A 19,643-nucleotide genomic window follows, 5' to 3' on the forward strand; every position below is an offset into this window, starting at 1 on the left:
CCGGCCTGCCCGGCCCGGCCGCCTCATCAGGGCCACCTGGGCACCGCGGGGGAGCGCCCCGAGCCCCACACGGAGCGAGCGGCAATGTTCCAGGCTCGGSGTGGGTATTTGGAAAGATGGTCCCCGTGAGGAGCTGGCTGAAATATCGCCCTGAGAACCTTTTGTGTTGCAAAACTTAGAGATCACGGATGAGGGGAATCCCGTCTGGGGTGTAATACCGAGTTTGGGGCTCCTCGGTAAGAGAACGACAAAAGAGCTACTGGAGAGGGTCCAGCAGAGAGGAGTGAAGATGGTGAGGGRTCTGGAATGTTACGAGGAGAGACTGCAAGGGGTGGTCCTGTTTTGGCTGGAGAAGAATGAGAGGGGATCTCATAATCCATACAAACATCTCTAAGGGGGTGTCCAGAGGATGGTGCCCGACACTTTTCAGTGGTGCCCAGTGGCAGGATGAGGAGCAATGGCCATAAACTAAACACAAGAAGTTTAATCTCAACATGAGGAAGAACTTCCTTGAGGGTGGCAGAGCACTGGAACAGCTGCTCAGGAAGGGCCTGGAGTCTTCTCCTCTGGAGACATTCCAAAGCCACCTGGACATGTTCCTGTGTCACCTGCTCTGGGTGACCCTGACTAGAGCATCTCTAGAGGTCCCTCCCACCCCTAAGGATTCTGTGATCTTTTCCTATGGCAGGAAGGCACTTGTATTTCAACATGCTCTGGCTGCAGGTTCAGCAGCTTCTGGTTCTCCAGTGACTGGGGATTGAAAAAAAAACAAATGACACTCCTTGCCTTTTGGGTGCTGTAATTTGTGTCCTTTCAGTGCTTCTCAATTATTAGTAAAAATAATGCCATCTCCAGTGCTGGCATGAAGAATGGGACTTGCTTAATTGTGTTCTGATGCATCAAAATAGAACATCCTTCACCCTCCTGCTGTTCATTGGCTCACCATCTTGTTGCTAACATAGCATTGTTCTCTTCCTGAGGGTTTCCTCATACCTCCTGTCTTTGTTTCAAAGTTCACTTTTAGCTTCTAAGGCCCTGCTTCTGAAGATGCTTTCACCTGAGAGTAGTTTCATGAGGTGAAATGAAGTAAGCTGAAATAAGCATGAGTAAGCTGAAACATTTGTGCCAACATTTTGGTGCCAGTGTAATTGGTCTAACAGTGCACCTGGTTCAGCTATCAGCTGCAAGAAGTTGGGGCTAAAATGGCATTTGTTAACAGCATTCAGCTGACAAGACACAACTATYTTGGAGGGGATGGGATCTCTTCAATATTAGAAAAAGTGCAAATATCAAAATCACTATCTGCTTTAAAAGTTGTTTCTGAGCAAGGTTGTGTTTATTTACTGAGCTCTGGTYCTAATGTCACCTTTTTTTCTGAAAAGCAGTAATAACTCTGGAGAACACTTTATTTTCCTTGAGGAGGGACCAACACAGGTCTCCAGGACTGGGAGTTTTTGGGGTTTTTTGGAGCCATATGCTTATAGAGCCATATATGCACATTAAGTGCATATATATACATATATAGGTTTTTAGAGCTATACATATRTGTGCATATATATAGATTACCACARTTATATACTTAGATATATTAASCTACTTTATAATCATACATATYTTAAACTACTTTRTATGAAAAATGACAGCAGTCATAAATTTTATTTTCAGATATAAACCATTACATTCTCAGCTTCTCAATAAAACTTAAAGATAACTCATGCTTGTACTTCACTGCTGTCCTTGTTGCAAAAAGAAATTAGTGCAACTGCCCTGTGAGGGTTGTCTTTTTTTTTTTTTTCAGTGTAGAAGTCCTGAATTTCTTTTGTCCAGATACGCTATGTATCAGTCTCCACAGGTTCCTGGGGAAGATAGAGTGGCACCTCTCACAGCTTTTGGGAATAGTAGAGAAGTATTGGGATTTGCATGACAAACCCTATGCTTCTGTTTAATACTGATTTTCTGGACAATCAGGTTATCCACATTAGATAATGTAGGGAGAAATCATGACTCATAATTAAGGCACTCTGTTAACTTCATTCCTGCATCCTGTGCAGTTGGAAGGAATTTTGTACTTGTTTGGTTACATTTGTACAAACCAAAGGGATGTCAGTAGGTTTCAAAAAGCACTTCAGTGCAGATTTGATTATGAATTTTGGTGGTAGGCTGGTGCTGGGGCTAAAAGTTTAAGTAAATGGTGAGAAGTTGAGGCCTATATGAAATGCAACAAATGCCAGTAACCCGAGGTAGAAGCACTTGTTCTTAGAAGCGTAAGCTGACCTTTAATTGCCCCTCAAAATACAAAGGCTTGACATCAGGAAATAAAGGCTGTACCTGTGTCAGGGACACGTTAACCTTTGCTCCATATAGGTAAACAGTATAGAAGTGCTGTCAATCATGACAGCCCCTTGCTGACAGTACCTTTAAGTTTCCTATCTCAACTGGAATTCTAACAACAGACAGAATTTAACACAGAAATCACCTTGGGAGAAGTTGAAACAGTAAAGAATTCTTGACTTCAGGTGTTGAACAAGATGACTTCTGATTTAGAATGGGAATATGTAAGGCTGACTCCTCCTGGATGAAGCTGAAGTGGATGTGGGATGCCTCAACCGCCTGTCTGAGAACACCTTAGAGACATGCTGAATTGATCCCACGGCAGTGTTCTGTATCCCAGCTGAGACTGACAATCCTRGAGACTTAGGAATTGCATAAATTCATGGGACAGGTCTGGGACAAGCAGGCATTTGGGATATCTGAACATTCTGGGTCTTGTGGAGGATTATAACCTTTCTTGTGTGAGTTTGAGGGAAGGCTTTGCTCTAGCTCTTAGCTCAGGACCAGCTCCAATTCTTCTAGGGGAAAAAAGGTTTTGGCAAATTGTTGTCTGGACCGTAGATTAGAAGTTGAATAACTGGGTCCTGTCTTTCTGCTCTAGTGGGCTGGACTCCCATTTTCTGTAGTTCATCCCTTCATCTTACCTTGAGTTTATGGATGACTAATACCACCATGGAACCTGCAGCAACAGCAGCAGCTCTCCAGGGCCAGGGATAACAATGAAGAACCTTAAGGCATGAAGATAAATCCAGCTTTCCTCAGTGCCTCTGCGAAGGAGARCTGTTTGTACTCAATAGCTACTTAGAAAGGAAAGTAATAGCAAAAAAATACTGAATGTATATTCAGTAAATTTAATTACTTTGAGAGCAAAACCTCAGTAACAGGGAAAGCAGAGAGTTTTTTTTTATTTTAACTGGAGAAGTGCATGAGTTTATTAGGACTAAAAGCAACCCTTTTTTCTCAATCCAGCTAAAATTATTGATATAAATAGGCTGTAATAAGCTATTCTAGATACAATGCAAATAGGATTTAAAGACAGAATGTTAGAGACAGAAAGCTGGAGATACGAAGGTAACTAATTCTTCAAATATATTAAATGCAAGAAGGCTACACGTGGCTTTCTTTGGTGTATTGATTCTTATACTTGATCTTGCATTGACTGAGCTGAACACTGTAACACAGAAAGTATTTTACAGTTGAAGGCATATCCTCAAACAGACAGGTTCTGCACAAATGCATGTAAACTGGACTTAAAACCAGAGAGTTATAAAAAAGAACAAAAACCCTGGTGCAAATTTTGACTTTATCTACAGTGGCTAAATATGTCAGTGTTCTCCATAAGTGTGCAAAATGGTGCATGCAATACCACATCAGCAATCAGGGTAAGAGCAGCAGCAGGAAAGTGCCACTTCATTGCATGTGCCTAGTCCTGGTTATTTTGTACGGGGCATGTACCAACACGAAATACAAATCTTTGTCAAAAGTCACTGACCTCCTTCCAGGGGGAGGCAGAGTAAAAAGAAGGGTCAGTTCAAATGGTTTAGTGGGATGCTTGTTGAGAAAAGAGGTGACCTGCGTGAGGCAAATTCCTCAACATGATACCTCTTAAGTGGGGGAAATTATCACAGTAGCTTCTGAAAACTTTGTTTAATTTCAGTGGATTTTGTAATGCTGTCAAGGACTCTTAACAGCATTTTGGTACAATGAAATATTTGCCTATCTAAACCCTAGCAGACCTGCATGATCTAATACATAAATGACTATAAATGGAAATTACACTATGGAGATCAACGCCATGAAGGTATCAAGAGGATATTCAAACAGAATATTCTCCTCAGCTCCGTTGTGCTTTGCACTTAGCACCTTCCTTCTCAGGAACTCAAAGCTCTCGGTCTGTTAATACTAGTGAATTTAGCCTCACAACATGCAGTGAGGTAGGTAAGTTTACCCCCATTTTGCAGATGGCAAAACTGAGGCAGAACGCTGAAGTGACTTGCATAAGGTCCCACAACTTGTCAGTGGCAAAACCAGGAATATGCTTCCAGAAGTCCAGACCCCAGACCTCTGTCCAATTTAAGTCCCTCCCTACTACCACAAAGCAAGCAATACATGCAACCTTTATTCCTCCTCCTGCTGCCGTAGTCCTGCTGACACAGAGGAAGTTTGTCCTGATTGAATTCCCGCTTTCTTTGGCAAAAAGCACCTGGTCCTGTCAAAGTGCTGTATTATGCTCTTCGCAGAGGCATTTTTTTCTGAGGCACGATAGAAAAGCCATAGTTTCCCCATGGCAGGAAGACTGTACAGGTCCAAACAGAGTCTTATTTCTTGCAGAAGACTTGCTGCTTGGCGTTTTTCACCCGTTGTTCCTCCTTCAGGTTCTTCTGCCGCACCTGTTTGCTGGAGATAGTTTCCACGTGTTCCGCAGGAAACCAGCCTCTCTCCCGGTCTGACAGTTTTACTCCTTCCATCCATCCTGTGGTGTGGGGAAAAGCACAATGTGAGGCAAAAGTCACGTTTTTTTAATTGTTTCCCTAAAAAACATCCTCTCCACAAAGACTAGAAGAGCAAAGGAAAAGATCCCCTTTCAGCTTCCAAATAAAGTGTCCTAAAGATGATTAGGAATCTCTTTGTCCACTTAATCCAGCAATTTAAGACAGACATTGCTCATTCTGCTCACCATCATTGCTGTTCTGCATAACCATGATGATATCTGCTTTCTCCAAAGCCAGCTCATCATTTTCCCGAGCCTTGTAAGTCTTTATGCATTGAACCTGTGGTGCATCTGAAGGGGAAGAAAGATCATACTGAAATACTGGAAAGCAACAGTAAACCTGTGGGCATGGCTGCAGAGGAGATGGAGAATGAGAAGCTGCCCAAAAAAAAAAAGCAGGGAAGTGGAAGGGACACTACAGGTCCTCATCTAAAAGGAGGAGTTAAAATAGGTAAAGTAAGTGGCAGAAACTGGCACTGAGGGAAAGCCCATGACTATCTTCTTTATCTACAAAACCCTGAGTATTCTGCCTTGGAATCATTCTGGGATGTTCCACCTCACAGTGCCAGTGACTCCTGTGAGCCTGCCCGCCCCTCCTGCTGCAGCAACAGAGCAGTCTCACCAGGGCGATCCAGGAGATCCGGTTCTCCTCGTGGAGGAGCCAAAGCAGAGATCCACCTCAGCTTCTCACTGCTGGAAAAAAGCACAGGATAGGTGTCAGCATTCAGTGTGAGAGACAGCAGTCTGGTGACTGAAATGGGGGCTGGGGGATRTGTTCGTTCACACAAAGGGAAGCAGACAAAGGAGGTGGGAAAAGGCAAAAATTCCCATTTTTGGAGGCTGGATAGTATGGCATAATGTAGTATTGTATGAACAGCTGTGATGAGAGAGGAGAAGGATGGTTCACAAGGAAATAATTATAGCAAGAGGATGTTTTTCCAAGACTTTTGCTCAGCAGCTGCATTTGGTATTTCAGCATTTGCATGGCTGAGGGACAATCATCAGGCTCCTAGGAGGTGTCTGGTCATAGTAATGGGATATATCAAGGGTAAACTTGAGCTCTTACTGTGTCTCTGTCCGAAACAAGAACTCCACCCTCCTTCCCTGGTAATTCTGAAGTAGAAAGAGACGGAACAAATTTTTGTTTGCCCCATGGAGTTTCATCTCACACTTTTCCCCTCGCACGTCTGAGAAAGCAGCGTGGTCAAACACAACAAAACGTCCACCCCTGCAGGTGAAGAGGAGGAATAAAACAAAGTGTGAGTTTTAAGATGATGAGGGTTACAGAGTCAGTCCATGTTGTCTGCTGAGGTCGGGAAAGCAAAAAGCTTTTAATGAGTCTTCATCTGCTTCAGACATCGTAAGCATTGCTGTTCTTAGAAGTCTCATAAGGCCAGAGAAGAGAGAGAAGGGATTTAATGAAAAGGGTGGAAATACTAAACTCTGTCCGGTCAGAATTGTATTTGGTGGCTTATAGCTGAAAAATAAACCCACCATCCTCAAAAACCCAACACAACCAACCCACAACTCTCTTCATAAACCAGTGAATTGCACATTCAGTAGCTGTCATAGTGTCCTTTAGGAAGAAATTATTTACCAAGTAAAACTATAATTAATGGTTATTATTCAAGTGTATCACACTATAGAGATGCAAAGGCAGAATAGAAGTGTTCTGCTAGGAACCACAAGATATCTTTTTATATTATCATATGTAATTAAGAGTTGGGAATATCAATTTCCACATACTTGCATGATACTCACATCAGGTCGGGACAGGAGAGTGACTTGAYAAAGGCTGCCACTTGCTGGCAGGCAGAGGGAAAGGACTCTGTCACCAAAGCACAGACCCCGAAAGAGACAGGTATTTTAGAAGGGGCAGCAAGAATTGTGTTGAAGCACTCACTCCTTGGGCCGAGACAGGAGCAGACAGTCATTGAAAAGGTGCAGGTAGATGGGCCGGGTGGTGACTTTCCATTTTGGACTCGGCGTGTTGAAATCCAGTGCTGTCAACTCACCACACTTCACAAGTCGCCTCGACTGTGAGATGAGTGGGAATATCTGCAAGACAAAAATAAGTATTTATGTGCAAGAAAACGAGTCCCTGGGAGTTTTGGTTTTGCATTTTTATCTTTCTCTTGAGGAACTKTGCTTTCAGTTCTACAGCTGGAGAAGTGTGAGTCTTGGGAGGCACCTTCATCTAAAGGCTGGCATGAATGATTGGCCAAGGGAAGCACTGGTGAAGAGCTGGCCTGGGTATGATGTTCTGGTTTGATAGCTCTGTGTATATTGTAGAGGAGAGAACAAAAAGTAGCTTTGTGGTAAAAGACAGAAAATACACTACACTAAAGCAAGGCCCAGGGAATGGATGAGCTCACCTTACACTCAAATTCAATTTTCTGGCTGAGGTAAATCAGCTCCTCAGTGCTCTTCATGCGCTGGACATTTTCATTGCAATCCTTGATGAGCTGCAGAGGAAAACAGATGATCAGTGAGGTGGGGGCAGAACTGCCTGGTAGGATCAGTACTACTCCCAGGAGCCCCTCTGGAGTTATTGTAAGTGACAATTCCTTAGGCATCCTCCTGCAAAAAAGGTATATATTAAATCAGAGAATATTCTGATTTGGAAGGGATCCACAGGGATCACTGAGTCCAACCCCTGGCCCCACACAGACACCCCAACAATCCCACCCTGTGCATCCCWGAGAGCATTGTCCAAACGCTCCTGGAGCTCTGGCAGCTTTGGAACTGTGCCCATTCCCTGGGGAGCCTGTTCACTGCCCCACCACCCTCTGGGGGAAGAACTTTTTCCTAAAATCCACCMTAACCCTCCCCTGACACAGCTCCAGCCATTCCCTGGGTCCTGTCCCTGGTCACAGAGAGCAGAGATCAGTGCCTGCCCCTCCTCTTCCCCTCGTGAGGAAGCTGCAGAACTGCTGGGAGCTCTGACCTCAGTCTCCTCCAGCTGAACAGAACAAGTACCCTCAGCCACTCCTGTGTGGCTTCAGCTCCAGGCCCTTCACCATCCTGGTGGCCCTCCTCTGGAAGGTCAAATCATTGCTAGACAGAACAACCCACCTTATGAGGCTGTACAAATTTTAGATAACAAGTTGTCTCAGAAAACTTTAGGTTTTTGCCTCTGTAATAAACAGAGTAAGAGGAAGGGATGCAATAGAGTAATGTGGTGGGTTTTTTTAAATCAAGATTTTCTTGCAGGGGCAAGAGTGGGAGTTGATCAATTAGAGACAAAGTTAAGGCTGCAGAAAGGGTTGGCAGCTTTACCTTTTCAAGTGCATCATAGGCCTGTGTTGCTTGCACTTCCTCCTCGGACCCAGGCCGAGTTCTTTTCAGGATATTCTGTATTAGAAAAAGATGATTTTTCATGATGCAAACAGGGAAAGGTGGACATAAGAACAGGACGTAAAGTCAACACGGAAGAGTAGGAGAAATAATAAAGCAGAATTAGTTGATAACATGGAAAGACAACAAGGCCAAAAATTTGAGATGCAGAATGTCACTGATAAGTCACACTCATCAGGCCACTCTTGAAAATCTAAACTGTACAAATTATCACATAGAAATTACATGACATAGGAAGCAACCACTAGCTAAAGCACAAATGGATTTATGAACAGAATAGAATTGTCATTTTCTAGTGTTAAAAAGAGGGTCAAATAATCAAAAAGAAGAATTTCATAGAAAGAGCTTAAAATTAATTAATTAGGGACTGGCTGGTTCCCTGTCTGGAAGCCTCCTTATTAGTTAATGATGAAGGCAGAGTAGAGACAGGCTGCTTTCCAGAGGGCAGCCAAGGAACCCTTGTTTTGTTTTCCYAGCAGGAAGCAAAAAAAATTTCAATGAAATATAAATCAGCATGTTCTGAGAAGACTCCATAAATTCTTTATTGCAGTAAAATTAGTGTCACAACAAAGTACTAAAAGATATACAAATAGCATTGCCTCACGCAGTGCCACATYCAGTCATTTCCTGAACCCCTCCAGGGATGGTGACTCCATCGTGTCCCTGGCCAGCCCCCTTCCAATGCCTGYCCACCCCTTCTGTGAAGAAATTCTACCTGGAGTCCAGTCTGAACATTCCCTGGTGCAGCTTGAGGCYATTTATTCTTTTCCTGTCCCATGTTCCCTAGGAGCAGAACCCAACCCCATCCTGGCTGCCCACTCCTGCCCACTCCTGAGTTGTAGAGAGTGAGAAGGTCCCCCCTGAGCCTTCTTATCTCCAGGCTGAGCCTCCCCAGCTGCTCCTAGACACAGCTTGATGGAAAGCAGAGAATTACCACAGTTACCTGTAGGAGGAGCTTGAGTCGAGTGATGCGCTGGAAGGGGAGGATGAGGAAGGACTTAAGCGAGAGGCGCTGGCACACTGGATCACTTTCCAGTCTCTCCAGGACTTGTTGGAACCCTGCATTTCCATTTCTGTGGGAGTGGTCAGGGAAAAAAAAATATATCCAGGCATCAGAGTAAATAAATAAACTTCCTAGTATCAGATTTCAGGGAATGTTGGAGTACTCCCAATAGTCAGGTTTTGTCCCTGGGGCAAGAGATGTCAAGAAACCGCACCATTCTGCTGCAAAGGAGCATATATGGGTTTCTAACAGCTACAGCATGGCAGTACAGCTGTTATTATCTCTCCTCTTTCCACAGCTCTCYGGAGTAAAAGCCAGAAGTAACATCAATATTTCAACTCCCTCTATCAGCAGCGCTCCTTTCATGGGGACAATGATGGTTTGCACTGTGGTTCTTGGTGGTCTGAAAACCAGAGACTGAAAACCATTATCCAGGATGGYCATTTTTGCTCTCTTCAGTAGAGGGCAGACAGAGAACAGTCTGCAACAAGATCAATGCTATGGGAGAGAAGCCTTGCAAGGAGCTCTGTCCTGCTATCCGAAATGCCACTGAATTGAGGAAAGTTCTTCTGGGGGTGTAGCAAGAGCACTGCTCAAGAACCCATTCCTGCAGCATTCCCCATTGTTTGAAAGAGTTGATATGCAAGGAAGTAAGGGGGAGAAGGGTGCAACAAATGCAAAAAACTTACAGTAACCTCTGGAAGGTTTGCTCCTGATACGTCTGGTTTGTCACATATGGCAGGTACACCCTCCGGAAGTCAGGGGCGTGTTTCAGAGCCACATCACACACATGGAAGGTGAACATGTCCTCTTCAAATTTCTCCTCCAAGTCAAAGAGGAAACTGCAGCACGTGGATGTGGTGCCATAAAAGGAGAGGGAAATATCAGTGTCATTTAGTCCACTAAAACCCTAACTGCCCACAGATAAGCAATAGACAGATCTTTAGTTCTAGAGAGCATAATGTCTGGAAAATGACAATTTAGGGCTTGGTATCAGCAAGAAAAAGCAGAGGCAAAAGACTTCTGTTCTTGAGAGGTCATGCTTCTAAAGGCACGGTCAGGAAACAGCTGGAAACCAAGATTTCACCAGAATAATTCCACTGGCAGAAATGGAAAAGGTAGCAGCAAACTTTACAAGCTTAGTGATTTATGTAGCTGAGCCTTGCAGGAGGAAATGCAAGACAGAATCCTACAACATACAGGATTCCTTGCATGTGGGGTCATGTCCACATTTCACACTTACGCTCAATTGATTCACATTAGTTCTTGTCAAGTGATGGTTGTAACTTACTTTTTTTTGCCTTTTTTCCCCCCCCCATTTCATCAGGGCTCATGAAGCTGTCTGTTTTGACTTGTATTTGGCAGGAGCTGGTTTGGGTTGGGGTCTAGTTAGTCAAGTTTAATCGTAGTTCAAACCAGTGGCACAAGGCTACATTACCATTTGGGACATTTTTATCTCCTGCAATGAGCTCTGTGCACAACTGAGCCAYAATATTTGGGATTTAACACCAGAATTTACACTGCCCTGTCACCTAAAAAGGCAAATATTCCTTCCCCAGGCAGTGTCATCGCAAAGTGCTGTATCTGCCTTGAAGGTCAGTGAAAATGCAGAAGAGGAGTGAGAAATGTCCCTGATGGAAGCACCAYGTGCCTGTTAGTCCTGGGAGCAAAGGGCCACGTCTCACCTGGCGCTGACATCGCGCACATCGGAGAGGCGGGAGAAGAGCCACTGGCGCTCCTGGTTGGTGAGCATTGCCTGCAGCTCTGCTGAGCGCTGGAAGTGATCCACTGCCACGTTCAAACTGCGCAGGTAGGACGCCTCAGATATGATCAACTCAAACTTGGCCTTGAGAGAGAAAACAAGGGAGCACAGCATCAGTAGACTGCACAAGCCTGTGAGAAATCTTACGGAGAGGAGATGAGGAAAAGCAAGAAAACCTCCCAGCACATGATGCAAGTAGTGTGTAATAACAGAAGAGAGGCTTTAGAAATGAAGGGCAAGTGTGCTATTATAGACTTTCTTCAGAAAACAGACTTGTGGAATGACTTAAAAAGAGATACTTGCTCTWATTTTACTTTTTATTTCCTCTCCACACCACTTTCACAAGGTTCCCCATTTTACAAACTCCCCTAAAGCCCAGCATCTGCACCACCCACATTTTTTTCCTTCACCATATTTTCCATGCTGTTGTTTTCACCTCTTTCTCTGGGTCCTCCTGTCCAATTSTCAGTTCCTTTCATTTTCCTTACCCAATTTCTCTGTACCATCTTGCCAAATTCATACATTTCACTGTCTCCTCTCAGCCCTGCAGCTCACACAGGTCAATTTGGTAAACACACACAGGTAAATTTTCTTAACTCACACTCTACCACAGAAAATACAATTTACTATGGTTTTATTASCATCTTTCACAAGCTGATGTGTGGGAGAATGCTGCAAATCTTCTACTTTTATAGGCCCTTTTGCATTGAGCATGCTCGAAATTCTTTATCTTGTTCCCACTTCCCCATGTCTGTTCTCATGGAGTTCCTGATAGGGTGCAGAGTCTGTCCTTCAGTGCTGCTTTTCTCTACAATTCAGCACTTCAGTACTGCTCTACTTCACATCCCATGCTGCTGCTAGGGGTAGAAATCCCCTCTGCTTCAACCACCGGCACTCCCAACCAGTTTTTGCTCTCTGCTTTAACCTCTCTTCTGRCGACTTTTTCTTGACTACAGGCCACCCATTTATCGTGTCACATCTGTCCCTTACCTCTTGCAGCCTCTGGTCTTCACGGGACATGTTGAGCAGTATTCTGCTGCCCCGTATCATGGGGATGTCCTGCCAGAGGGATGCATTAGAGGAGACTGACAGACGTTGCAAATATGAGTCCTGGGGGGACAGCACTTTCCTCCGTAGCCTCGGGGAACTTGGGAAACTTGACTCTATGTCCTCTGGGTAATCCRCTCTCTTCTGACTTTGGATGGCCTTGTTCAGAGCCACATCACTGTACTCTTGATACAGCAATCTTGCTGTGAAGAAAGACACATACATTTCKTTTTTCTGTAGTAGCAACTCACCCTCTGCTTCAATCTGGAGAAAACTCTGTCTCTGATTGTGACAGCCAAATTCAGGCAAAGCTCCCCCGCTGCCCAAGCGTACTGCAGGACTCAGCTGCTTTCCCTGCTCTCTAACACTCCATCCTCACTACCACCATGTAGCAGGAGTCCCTCTCCTCTGAGCTCACTGCAAGGGTGTGAGATGATGGAGGAGAGGGGGTTGCCACAGCACCCCAGCCTGGAGGTACTTACAGGAGTTGATCAGTTTGGAGTGCCGGCGTTTGAAGTTCTCMGTTGTGTCTGCAGGCTTCTTCTCTCTGTCAGGGAATAAGGATTTCAAAACACAGAGTGAACGAAGAGCACAGTGCCAGAGATCGTTTATTCAAACCCTAGAAACTGATCTATCACAACTCCTCTCCTTGCCCAACAGGCTCAAGCTCCACAAGCCTTACTTGACAAAAAGGGATAAATTTGGCTTAATGGAAAGGCTGTCCTGAAGACAAAGAAATACTTCTGTTGCAGTGGGGTCCTCTTCAAGAGAACCCAGACTCAAACACATGCCTAGGGTCTTTTAGTTTTCTACTCCTTATCATCATCATCATCKGTGGTAACTCAGAAACAATGGAGGTGTCCATGCTGCATAGGGATGGGGGCAAATTTTGAGTGACTCACCGCATTATAACCGTTTCTGAGCTGACTGGTGGTTCCCTGTGTGCCTTGTGAGTTTCTTCCTCTGAAGGAGCAGAAGAAACCTCTGCACAGACAATTGGAAAGCAAACACATCAGTCCATTTTTAGAGTAAGTCTACAGTTCAAATGATATACAAATACCACTTACCTATACCCCACCCACCTAAGTGGCAGTCTTGAGGTGGAGTACAGGTGCCCTTGTGACATTTATTTCTGAGTCAGAAACATTCTAGTTTTATTAATCCTTGACATTACTTACATGGATCTGTTAGCCACATTTACCTTTCACACAAAGGCTGACATTTGAGGCAACAACAGAGCTGCCCTCTCCAGTTATACAAACAAAGACACTACCTGTGTGCCCTATTTGGTGCAGTCCTTATACCTTCAGCCACTTGGGCCAGGCATGAGATCAGTGGAGGCAAAGTGTGAAAACGGAGAAAGCCCTTTGGTTTGTGAGGGATTTAATCAAAAAAGGTGTGCAGAAATTCTAAATCTAACATAATTGCAGAAAGCAGRAAAAAAAAAAGCCCAAAGACAGAACTACAGTTATGGGTAGGGGGAAAGACACTACCATTGCCTTGAATGTTTTAAAATTTGGAACCAAGAATTTACAGGTCAAACATACGAACAAATCTTGATTTAAGTTCTGCCAAACCATTCACATCCCTCCACACCCTCTCCTTTTCMTCTGTGCCAAAAAACCCACATGTTGTAGAGCTTCACAAATAAACTAAAATAAGAGCTGAAAAGAAGCAATTATTTAAAGTTCATGTAAGATATAGTTAAGAACAGATATACATCCTGACAGCAAGTACTGTTGAATGAGCTGCATGTTTTCCACTTGTGACACCAGTGATTTGACTCCTCTGCAGCTGGAACCTTGGGTTTGACAAATTTGGATTCTTATCTGTACTCTCAAATCCTGYGCTCACAGGAATATTATTTTTTAGAAGGTCAAGAACCTAAAAGTGCCATTTGCAAAATGAGGGTAGGCAGCAAATAAACAAGTGATAAGAGATATGGGCTACTGAGGGTGTGTGCATGGCTCTTCCTTACTGCCTTGGGGTCCATTAAATAAGTTAATTGTTGCAGGTGTTAGTGTGGAATGGGGRGGACTGAGCCCCAGAGTGCATCCCTACTCAAGGAAACAAGCAGGATGCACAGGGCAGCAGAGAAGAGCTGGAAAAGGAAGCTTGGGGCAGGATAGCAGGGGACTATACAGCTGGAGCAAGGAAAATCACCAGAAAGGCACAAGCACCATGCTAAGCTCTCAGCTCTCATGCTTCTCCATCACACTGTCTATTTAATTTAATCCTATGTTTTGATAACTGAACTGGGCTGGAGGGGAAAAGGAGGAAAGGAAATGGAAGAGAGAACTCACGCTGCAAGATATCTGGTGGTATTGACATCCTCTTCAGCCCCTGACGGTGCCAGTCCTTGGTTTTCACTCGGCTTTTAAATGGGTTTTCTTGATTGGCTGCTGAGTCCTGCACAAGTACCCCAACCTTTTTTTTGTCTGGCCAACTTGATGATTTTTCCAAGGGTGCATGTTTGGCTATTTCTTCCTTTGGCTGATGTTCTCCTCCTTCCAGCCTTAGCCTCACCCTCCTCTCACCTGTTTTCTCTGTGACTGCCAGGGGAGCCTGGATGTTCTTAGTGTCCACACCAAAGCTGCCCGTGGGCTGCTCCCATTGCAGCTCCTCATCCGGGCAGCTCTTTCTGGTGGTTGGTGGTGATGGAGGGCTGAGCCGGAGGAAGTGGATTGGATTGGTGAATGCAAGCATTGGAAGGAGCTGTGCAGAGTCTCTGCTCTTGGAGTCTGGGGATGTTATCAAACCCTCCAACGAGGGCCAAGAAGGGTGGTCAGGTGAGGATTTTCCACTCTCTATATCCATGTGGTGGTCTGCTGTTTCAGGGCTTGTGTCAGAGCAGCCAAGCAGCATTTCATTTCCAAGAGCTGAAAAACTTTTGGTCAGCAAACTGACCCCTGAGTCATCAGAAGTCTCTGTATCATGGGGACCTGAATCACCAAGCTCCCAGTCTCCACTGACTGGAGCCAGGTCATCTCTCTCTGCTACACTTTCTCCATCAGAAGCAGAGGCCACGGAATTGGAATCACAWGCAGAGGTGGCAGTCCGGAGAGGATGGCTTAGAACAGGGGGAACAGCTCCCAGTTTATCATCATCCACCTCACAGCTGGGGGAGGGCCCAGAGTATGGTCCAGGAGCCACTGGCTGGTAACCTTCGGGGACTGGAGGCGGAACAAGGTGATTGGCTTGGAGTGCAGAGCCCTGAGTTTTACTGAGCCTTTGGATGTGGGAAGGAGGATGAGGGAGCTGTTTGGCATCAGGCTCAGACACCAGAGGTAGGCTTGAGTAGGACTCAGGGGGAAGAGGTTGTCCTTGCTGGTTCACAGAAAGAACTGCGTCGTCTTCGGAAGGCCAAGTTAGGGTGCTCAAGACACTGGAAATTCTGGATCCAGGCTCCTTTTGGTATATACTGCAGTCAGGCTCATCAAATAAAGGCACTTGTGCTTTATGATCCACATTTGTCCCCTTTTCTTTTCCTTGGATAATGGCACTTTTTGCAGGGGAGTTTTGCTGAATTGTCTCTGAGTGGCTCAGGGGAGTGGAAGTCCTTTCTGGTGTTTGGGATGGTTCCAGAGGCCCTGCAATACCAGCCACAGACTTCCTATCGCCAGGAAGGCTCCCTTCTTGAGGAGGGGAGCTCGTGTGTATTACAGAGAAAGAAGATGGGCCACTAAGGTCTTCATGAAAGCCTTCCTCAGAAGTAAGGAATTCATGGGAAGTCTTAGCCTCCCCTGCATCTGTCCTTACAACAGCAGTTTCTGCTYGTGTTGGGTCCCACCCTCGTGCAGGAGCAGCTTGGTTGGGGACCTTCCCTGCAGARTCTGGCAGCTCGTTCAGGCTGTGCTCRGGGGTCACAGAYGCTGTTCTGGCACCCTGCTGCTCTRKGACAGATGCTGATGCCGCTGACGTGAGCTCTGAGGGTGAAGCTGGAATGAAGTCCCAAAGCTCAGCTTTTCCTGTAACAGGATGAAGATCTATGGGATCAGGTGGCTCCAAGTTACTGGTACTAGAGGAAGGGTGTGCTGGAACAGGAACCTCTGGACTCTCTGTGCTAGAAGGTGCTGCCACTCCTCCACAGAATGGTGCCTCTCGTTTATCAAACCTCTGGACAGCTTTTCCATGACCATCACTGTGATCATTGTCCCTGCCCAGTCGTGTCTTATCATCCCAGTGAGCTTCTCCAGTATCCTGACAACCGATGGAAAAGCGGCCAGAGTCCTCTAGGTCTCCTGTCTGGTCAGAGACATGGCACGAGTGTGGAGTTTCACTCTCTGGGTTCAGGTGATTTGAGGACAGAGAGCTGACAGCAGGTGGCTGACATCCAGAACCARCTTCTGTGACATGAGCTTTCAGCAGCACGTCCTCTCCAGGATGCTGACCCACAGAGACAGATTCCCCAGGAGGAAATGCTGATCCTGTTTGCTCAGACAAGGAAACATACTCCAAACCACACACATCCACACTATGCCTGGGAAGAGAAAGTATTTCTGACCCAAAAGCTGAGGAGAGCGCCTCTAGTTTGAGCTCTTCCTTTAGTCTGAGCTCTTCCTTTAGTCTGAGCTCTTCCCTCTGCAGTTGTTCCTGCTCATTTTGTTCCTTGTTTTTCTGATCTTTGGGCTCCAAAGGTTTTCTTTCTTCCGGCAGATTCTGATCTTTGCACTCTTTCTCCTCCCCTTCCTGGTGAAGTTCAAACACTGCCTCCTCCCGAGCTGTCTCCTTATGCTGTGAAGCATTCACTTCCTCCATCCTTTTAGCAGTACTCTTTCCTTGGAAAGCGCTCTCTGCTGAAGGGGCAGGTCTGCCCTCAGTTTTTCTGTCATCATCATCTTCTAGATAAAGGCATCTGGAAGCAGATGAGTTCTCTTTAGGAACCATTCCCTGGTCTTTGACCATGCTGGCATTCCTTGTTTCACCAGCTGAGGTGTTTCCTTCTGCTTGTAGTGAATTCATGTGGCTGTCACGTGTCAAGGTGGAAGACAGCTGATGAGAAGAGAAAGATTCTGTACTCTCTTCCAAACCCCGGGGTGCTCTTAAGCTTTCCTGAGCATCTTCAGAAGTGTAAGGTTTAGCTGTGTCTTCTATGGCTCTCTCTGAGGTAGGCTGCTCATCAGGTGCTAGTGCCAACTTTTTGGTGCTTTGCTCCTTTTCTGCACCAGCATCAACCTCCTGCAAAGAATCCCTGGAGATGCTAYCCAGAAAGGGTTCAGCCTTATAATGTCCCTCTGAAACAGTTTTACATACCAAAAAGCACTTAGGTGTCTCTCTCTGAGAGGAAATGGCATCAGCCAAAGAGGATTTTGGTTGCTGGGCCTGAGGGTCTGAGCCATGAAAAGCCAGTTCTGCCTGGCACACAGCAAACTCAGTGCTGAGGTTCACAGCCTGCAGGATGGGGCTGCCAGGGGCTGRCTCATCCTGGACTGTGCTGGGAGAGGAAGGGTCCTGGCTGCTTTCTAGGTCAACCAGTTCCAACTGCCTAAATTTCAGAGAATAATCCAGTCCCCCCTTCTCTAAAAGCATTTCTCCTTCCAGTTCTGAGAGTCCCTTTTGAGGCTCTGCATCCCCTTGACCTTGTTCCAGTCCTGCTGGCACTTTTTGCACRGAGTTAGAGGGTCTGCCCAGCATTTCTGCTGCTTTTTGTGGATCAGAAAGGCAGCCCTTGGGCGTGTTGAGCTCCGCTCCTTCTGCAGAGTTAGGCGGGCTGGTGCTCATTTCGGCTGCTATGTGAGTGGCATGATGCTCTCCTTCAACGGCTGAAGAATCCCAGGCTTCCCCAGTGGTGCTGCTGGCTCCTTGTGGAGTGGTACCTACCTCACTGGTTTCTTCAGACTCCATCAGTGACACATCCTGCTAAAGAAAAATGCATTTTTCTGTTACTACTTCAGAATGATACAATGGATCTAAWTCATTGCTTCTACTGCAGCTAATAAAAAACAAAAACAAAACCAACACCACATACCTAGTGGTGATAAGAGCTGGGAAACAAACACAAAGACTGAGAATAGGCAAATACCAGATGTAAACTTGCAGTATGACAGTAACGCCAAAATAAACCCACTGATGTCTTTTTACTTTCACAAGCAAATGCAGAAAGTGACTTTGGTCAGAGCAGAGGTGCTGAGCTCTCTCCAATGGATGCAGAGCAACCTAGGAAAAGTGGTGGCCATGGCTGGTTATCTCAGAACCATGAGGGGATACCAGAAGGTATCCAGARAACAAGAAAATTATCACAAAACTCCATTAATTTTTGTGGGGCATGGTGGACAAATACTCCTGGCCTCTTCTAGCTGAATCTTGATGTTCTCTTTGATTTTTGCCTGTTCTATGGAGCTGGATGGATCTTCACGGATCTCTGTATGGGTCTGGACCTTAGTGCAAATGGTCACACAAATTGATTGACAAGACATAGRTAAGAATTTGATTAACAGTTAACTGGGACATGACACAAGACACAAGAAGGCTGTAAACCACGTGGGTTAARAGGAGTAGCTCCAGTGTGTGTGAACTAATCTACAGACTATAAAGAGAAACTACATCATCATTTAGTCTATGCTTTTAGGGCGGGGGGAAGGAAAAAAAAAGCCATCTCAGGATTGTTGGACAGCTTCCCAAAGGATATAGTGGAATTTCCCATCCACTATTGCATTTGAAGTTCAGACATGACAAAGCACTAGGGAATGCACATTTGGGATATGTCTGTGAAAAGGACAGAAGAATCTGATTCACCACGTTTATCTTTCTGGTTGCTACCATGACCCACAATCCCTACCTGAAAAAAAAACCTGAGAAAGAAAGAAAACTTTGTGGCTCCCTCCCTTTTCTTCCACGGTGATTTCCTTGTGTTAGAGCGGCTCTACAGTCACAAGTACCCACTTCTGATCCCACACAGAAAGTAAAAGCAGTAAGGGCATAATTACATCTGAACTAATTGTCCCAGTTTGCTCCATGGCCAAGCCACGCCTGGCCTGAAAGCTGGTTTTGGCTTCTATTTTCACTTACGTCAAGTGAAACAAAACACCTGCTCTGAAGGCAAGGAGCGCATGCTCTGGAGTTAGAACTGAAGCATTTTATATACCTTCATTGTGGGCGCTGTCATCACAGAATCACAGAATGGTTTGGCTTGGAAAGGCATTAAAGATCACCCAGTTCCACCCCCTGCCATGGGCAGGGACACCTTCCACTATCCACTATCCCAGGTTTTTCAGAGCCCCATCCAACCTGGCCTTGGACTTTCAGGGATGTGCCAGCCACAGCTTCTCTGGGCAACCTGTGCCAGGGCCTCACCACCTTCATGTAAAGAATTTATTTGCAATATCAAATCTAAATCTCTCCTCTTTTGGTTTAAAACAGATCCCCCTTGTCCTATTACTATCTACCCATGTAAAAAGTAGCTCTCCCTATTTCTATACTCCACTTTTAAGTASTGGAAGGCTGAAATGAAGTCTCCCTAGAGCCTTCCCTTCTCCAGGCTGAACAACCCCAACTCAAAAAATGTAAGGAAAATACTTAAGTTAGCTCATTGAGTTAACTCATCAGTTAACTTCTTCCCGTGTATTTTTTCTCATGTAATCTTTAATTTTTGTTTGTGGTGAAAAGACAGTCTTTCTTACAAAATCAGGCTGAAACCAGGATTTTTCAGCAAT

General features: G+C 45.3%; 1 protein-coding gene across 3 annotated transcripts in view; it reads right to left on the minus strand.

Annotated features, from left to right (window-relative positions):
• Positions 1-1,776: 1,776 nt before the first annotated feature.
• The window catches only part of ARHGEF5 (Rho guanine nucleotide exchange factor 5), a 34,959-nt gene continuing 17,092 nt past the window's right edge, over positions 1,777-19,643 (minus strand). For 2 of the 3 annotated variants that reach the window (XM_057385636.1, XM_057385644.1), the window contains exons 2-15: positions 14,295-17,850; positions 12,894-12,975; positions 12,474-12,538; positions 11,935-12,194; positions 10,868-11,028; positions 9,872-10,024; positions 9,123-9,252; positions 8,102-8,176; positions 7,198-7,287; positions 6,726-6,880; positions 5,889-6,050; positions 5,445-5,515; positions 5,009-5,113; positions 1,777-4,804 (exon numbers count right to left, since the gene is read on the minus strand). In XM_057385636.1, the coding sequence (XP_057241619.1) occupies positions 4,650-4,804; positions 5,009-5,113; positions 5,445-5,515; positions 5,889-6,050; positions 6,726-6,880; positions 7,198-7,287; positions 8,102-8,176; positions 9,123-9,252; positions 9,872-10,024; positions 10,868-11,028; positions 11,935-12,194; positions 12,474-12,538; positions 12,894-12,975; positions 14,295-17,835 (5,205 nt within the window). In that variant the 5' untranslated portion in view covers positions 17,836-17,850 and the 3' untranslated portion in view covers positions 1,777-4,649. The remainder of the gene's footprint in view (positions 4,805-5,008; positions 5,114-5,444; positions 5,516-5,888; positions 6,051-6,725; positions 6,881-7,197; positions 7,288-8,101; positions 8,177-9,122; positions 9,253-9,871; positions 10,025-10,867; positions 11,029-11,934; positions 12,195-12,473; positions 12,539-12,893; positions 12,976-14,294; positions 17,851-19,643) is intronic. The other variant, XM_057385653.1, reaches the window with a different exon arrangement.

This window comes from Malurus melanocephalus, unplaced genomic scaffold (assembly GCF_030028575.1).
Source record: "Malurus melanocephalus ecotype Western Australia unplaced genomic scaffold, MMel_1.1 scaffold_16, whole genome shotgun sequence".
Taxonomy (NCBI): Eukaryota; Metazoa; Chordata; class Aves; order Passeriformes; family Maluridae; genus Malurus; species Malurus melanocephalus.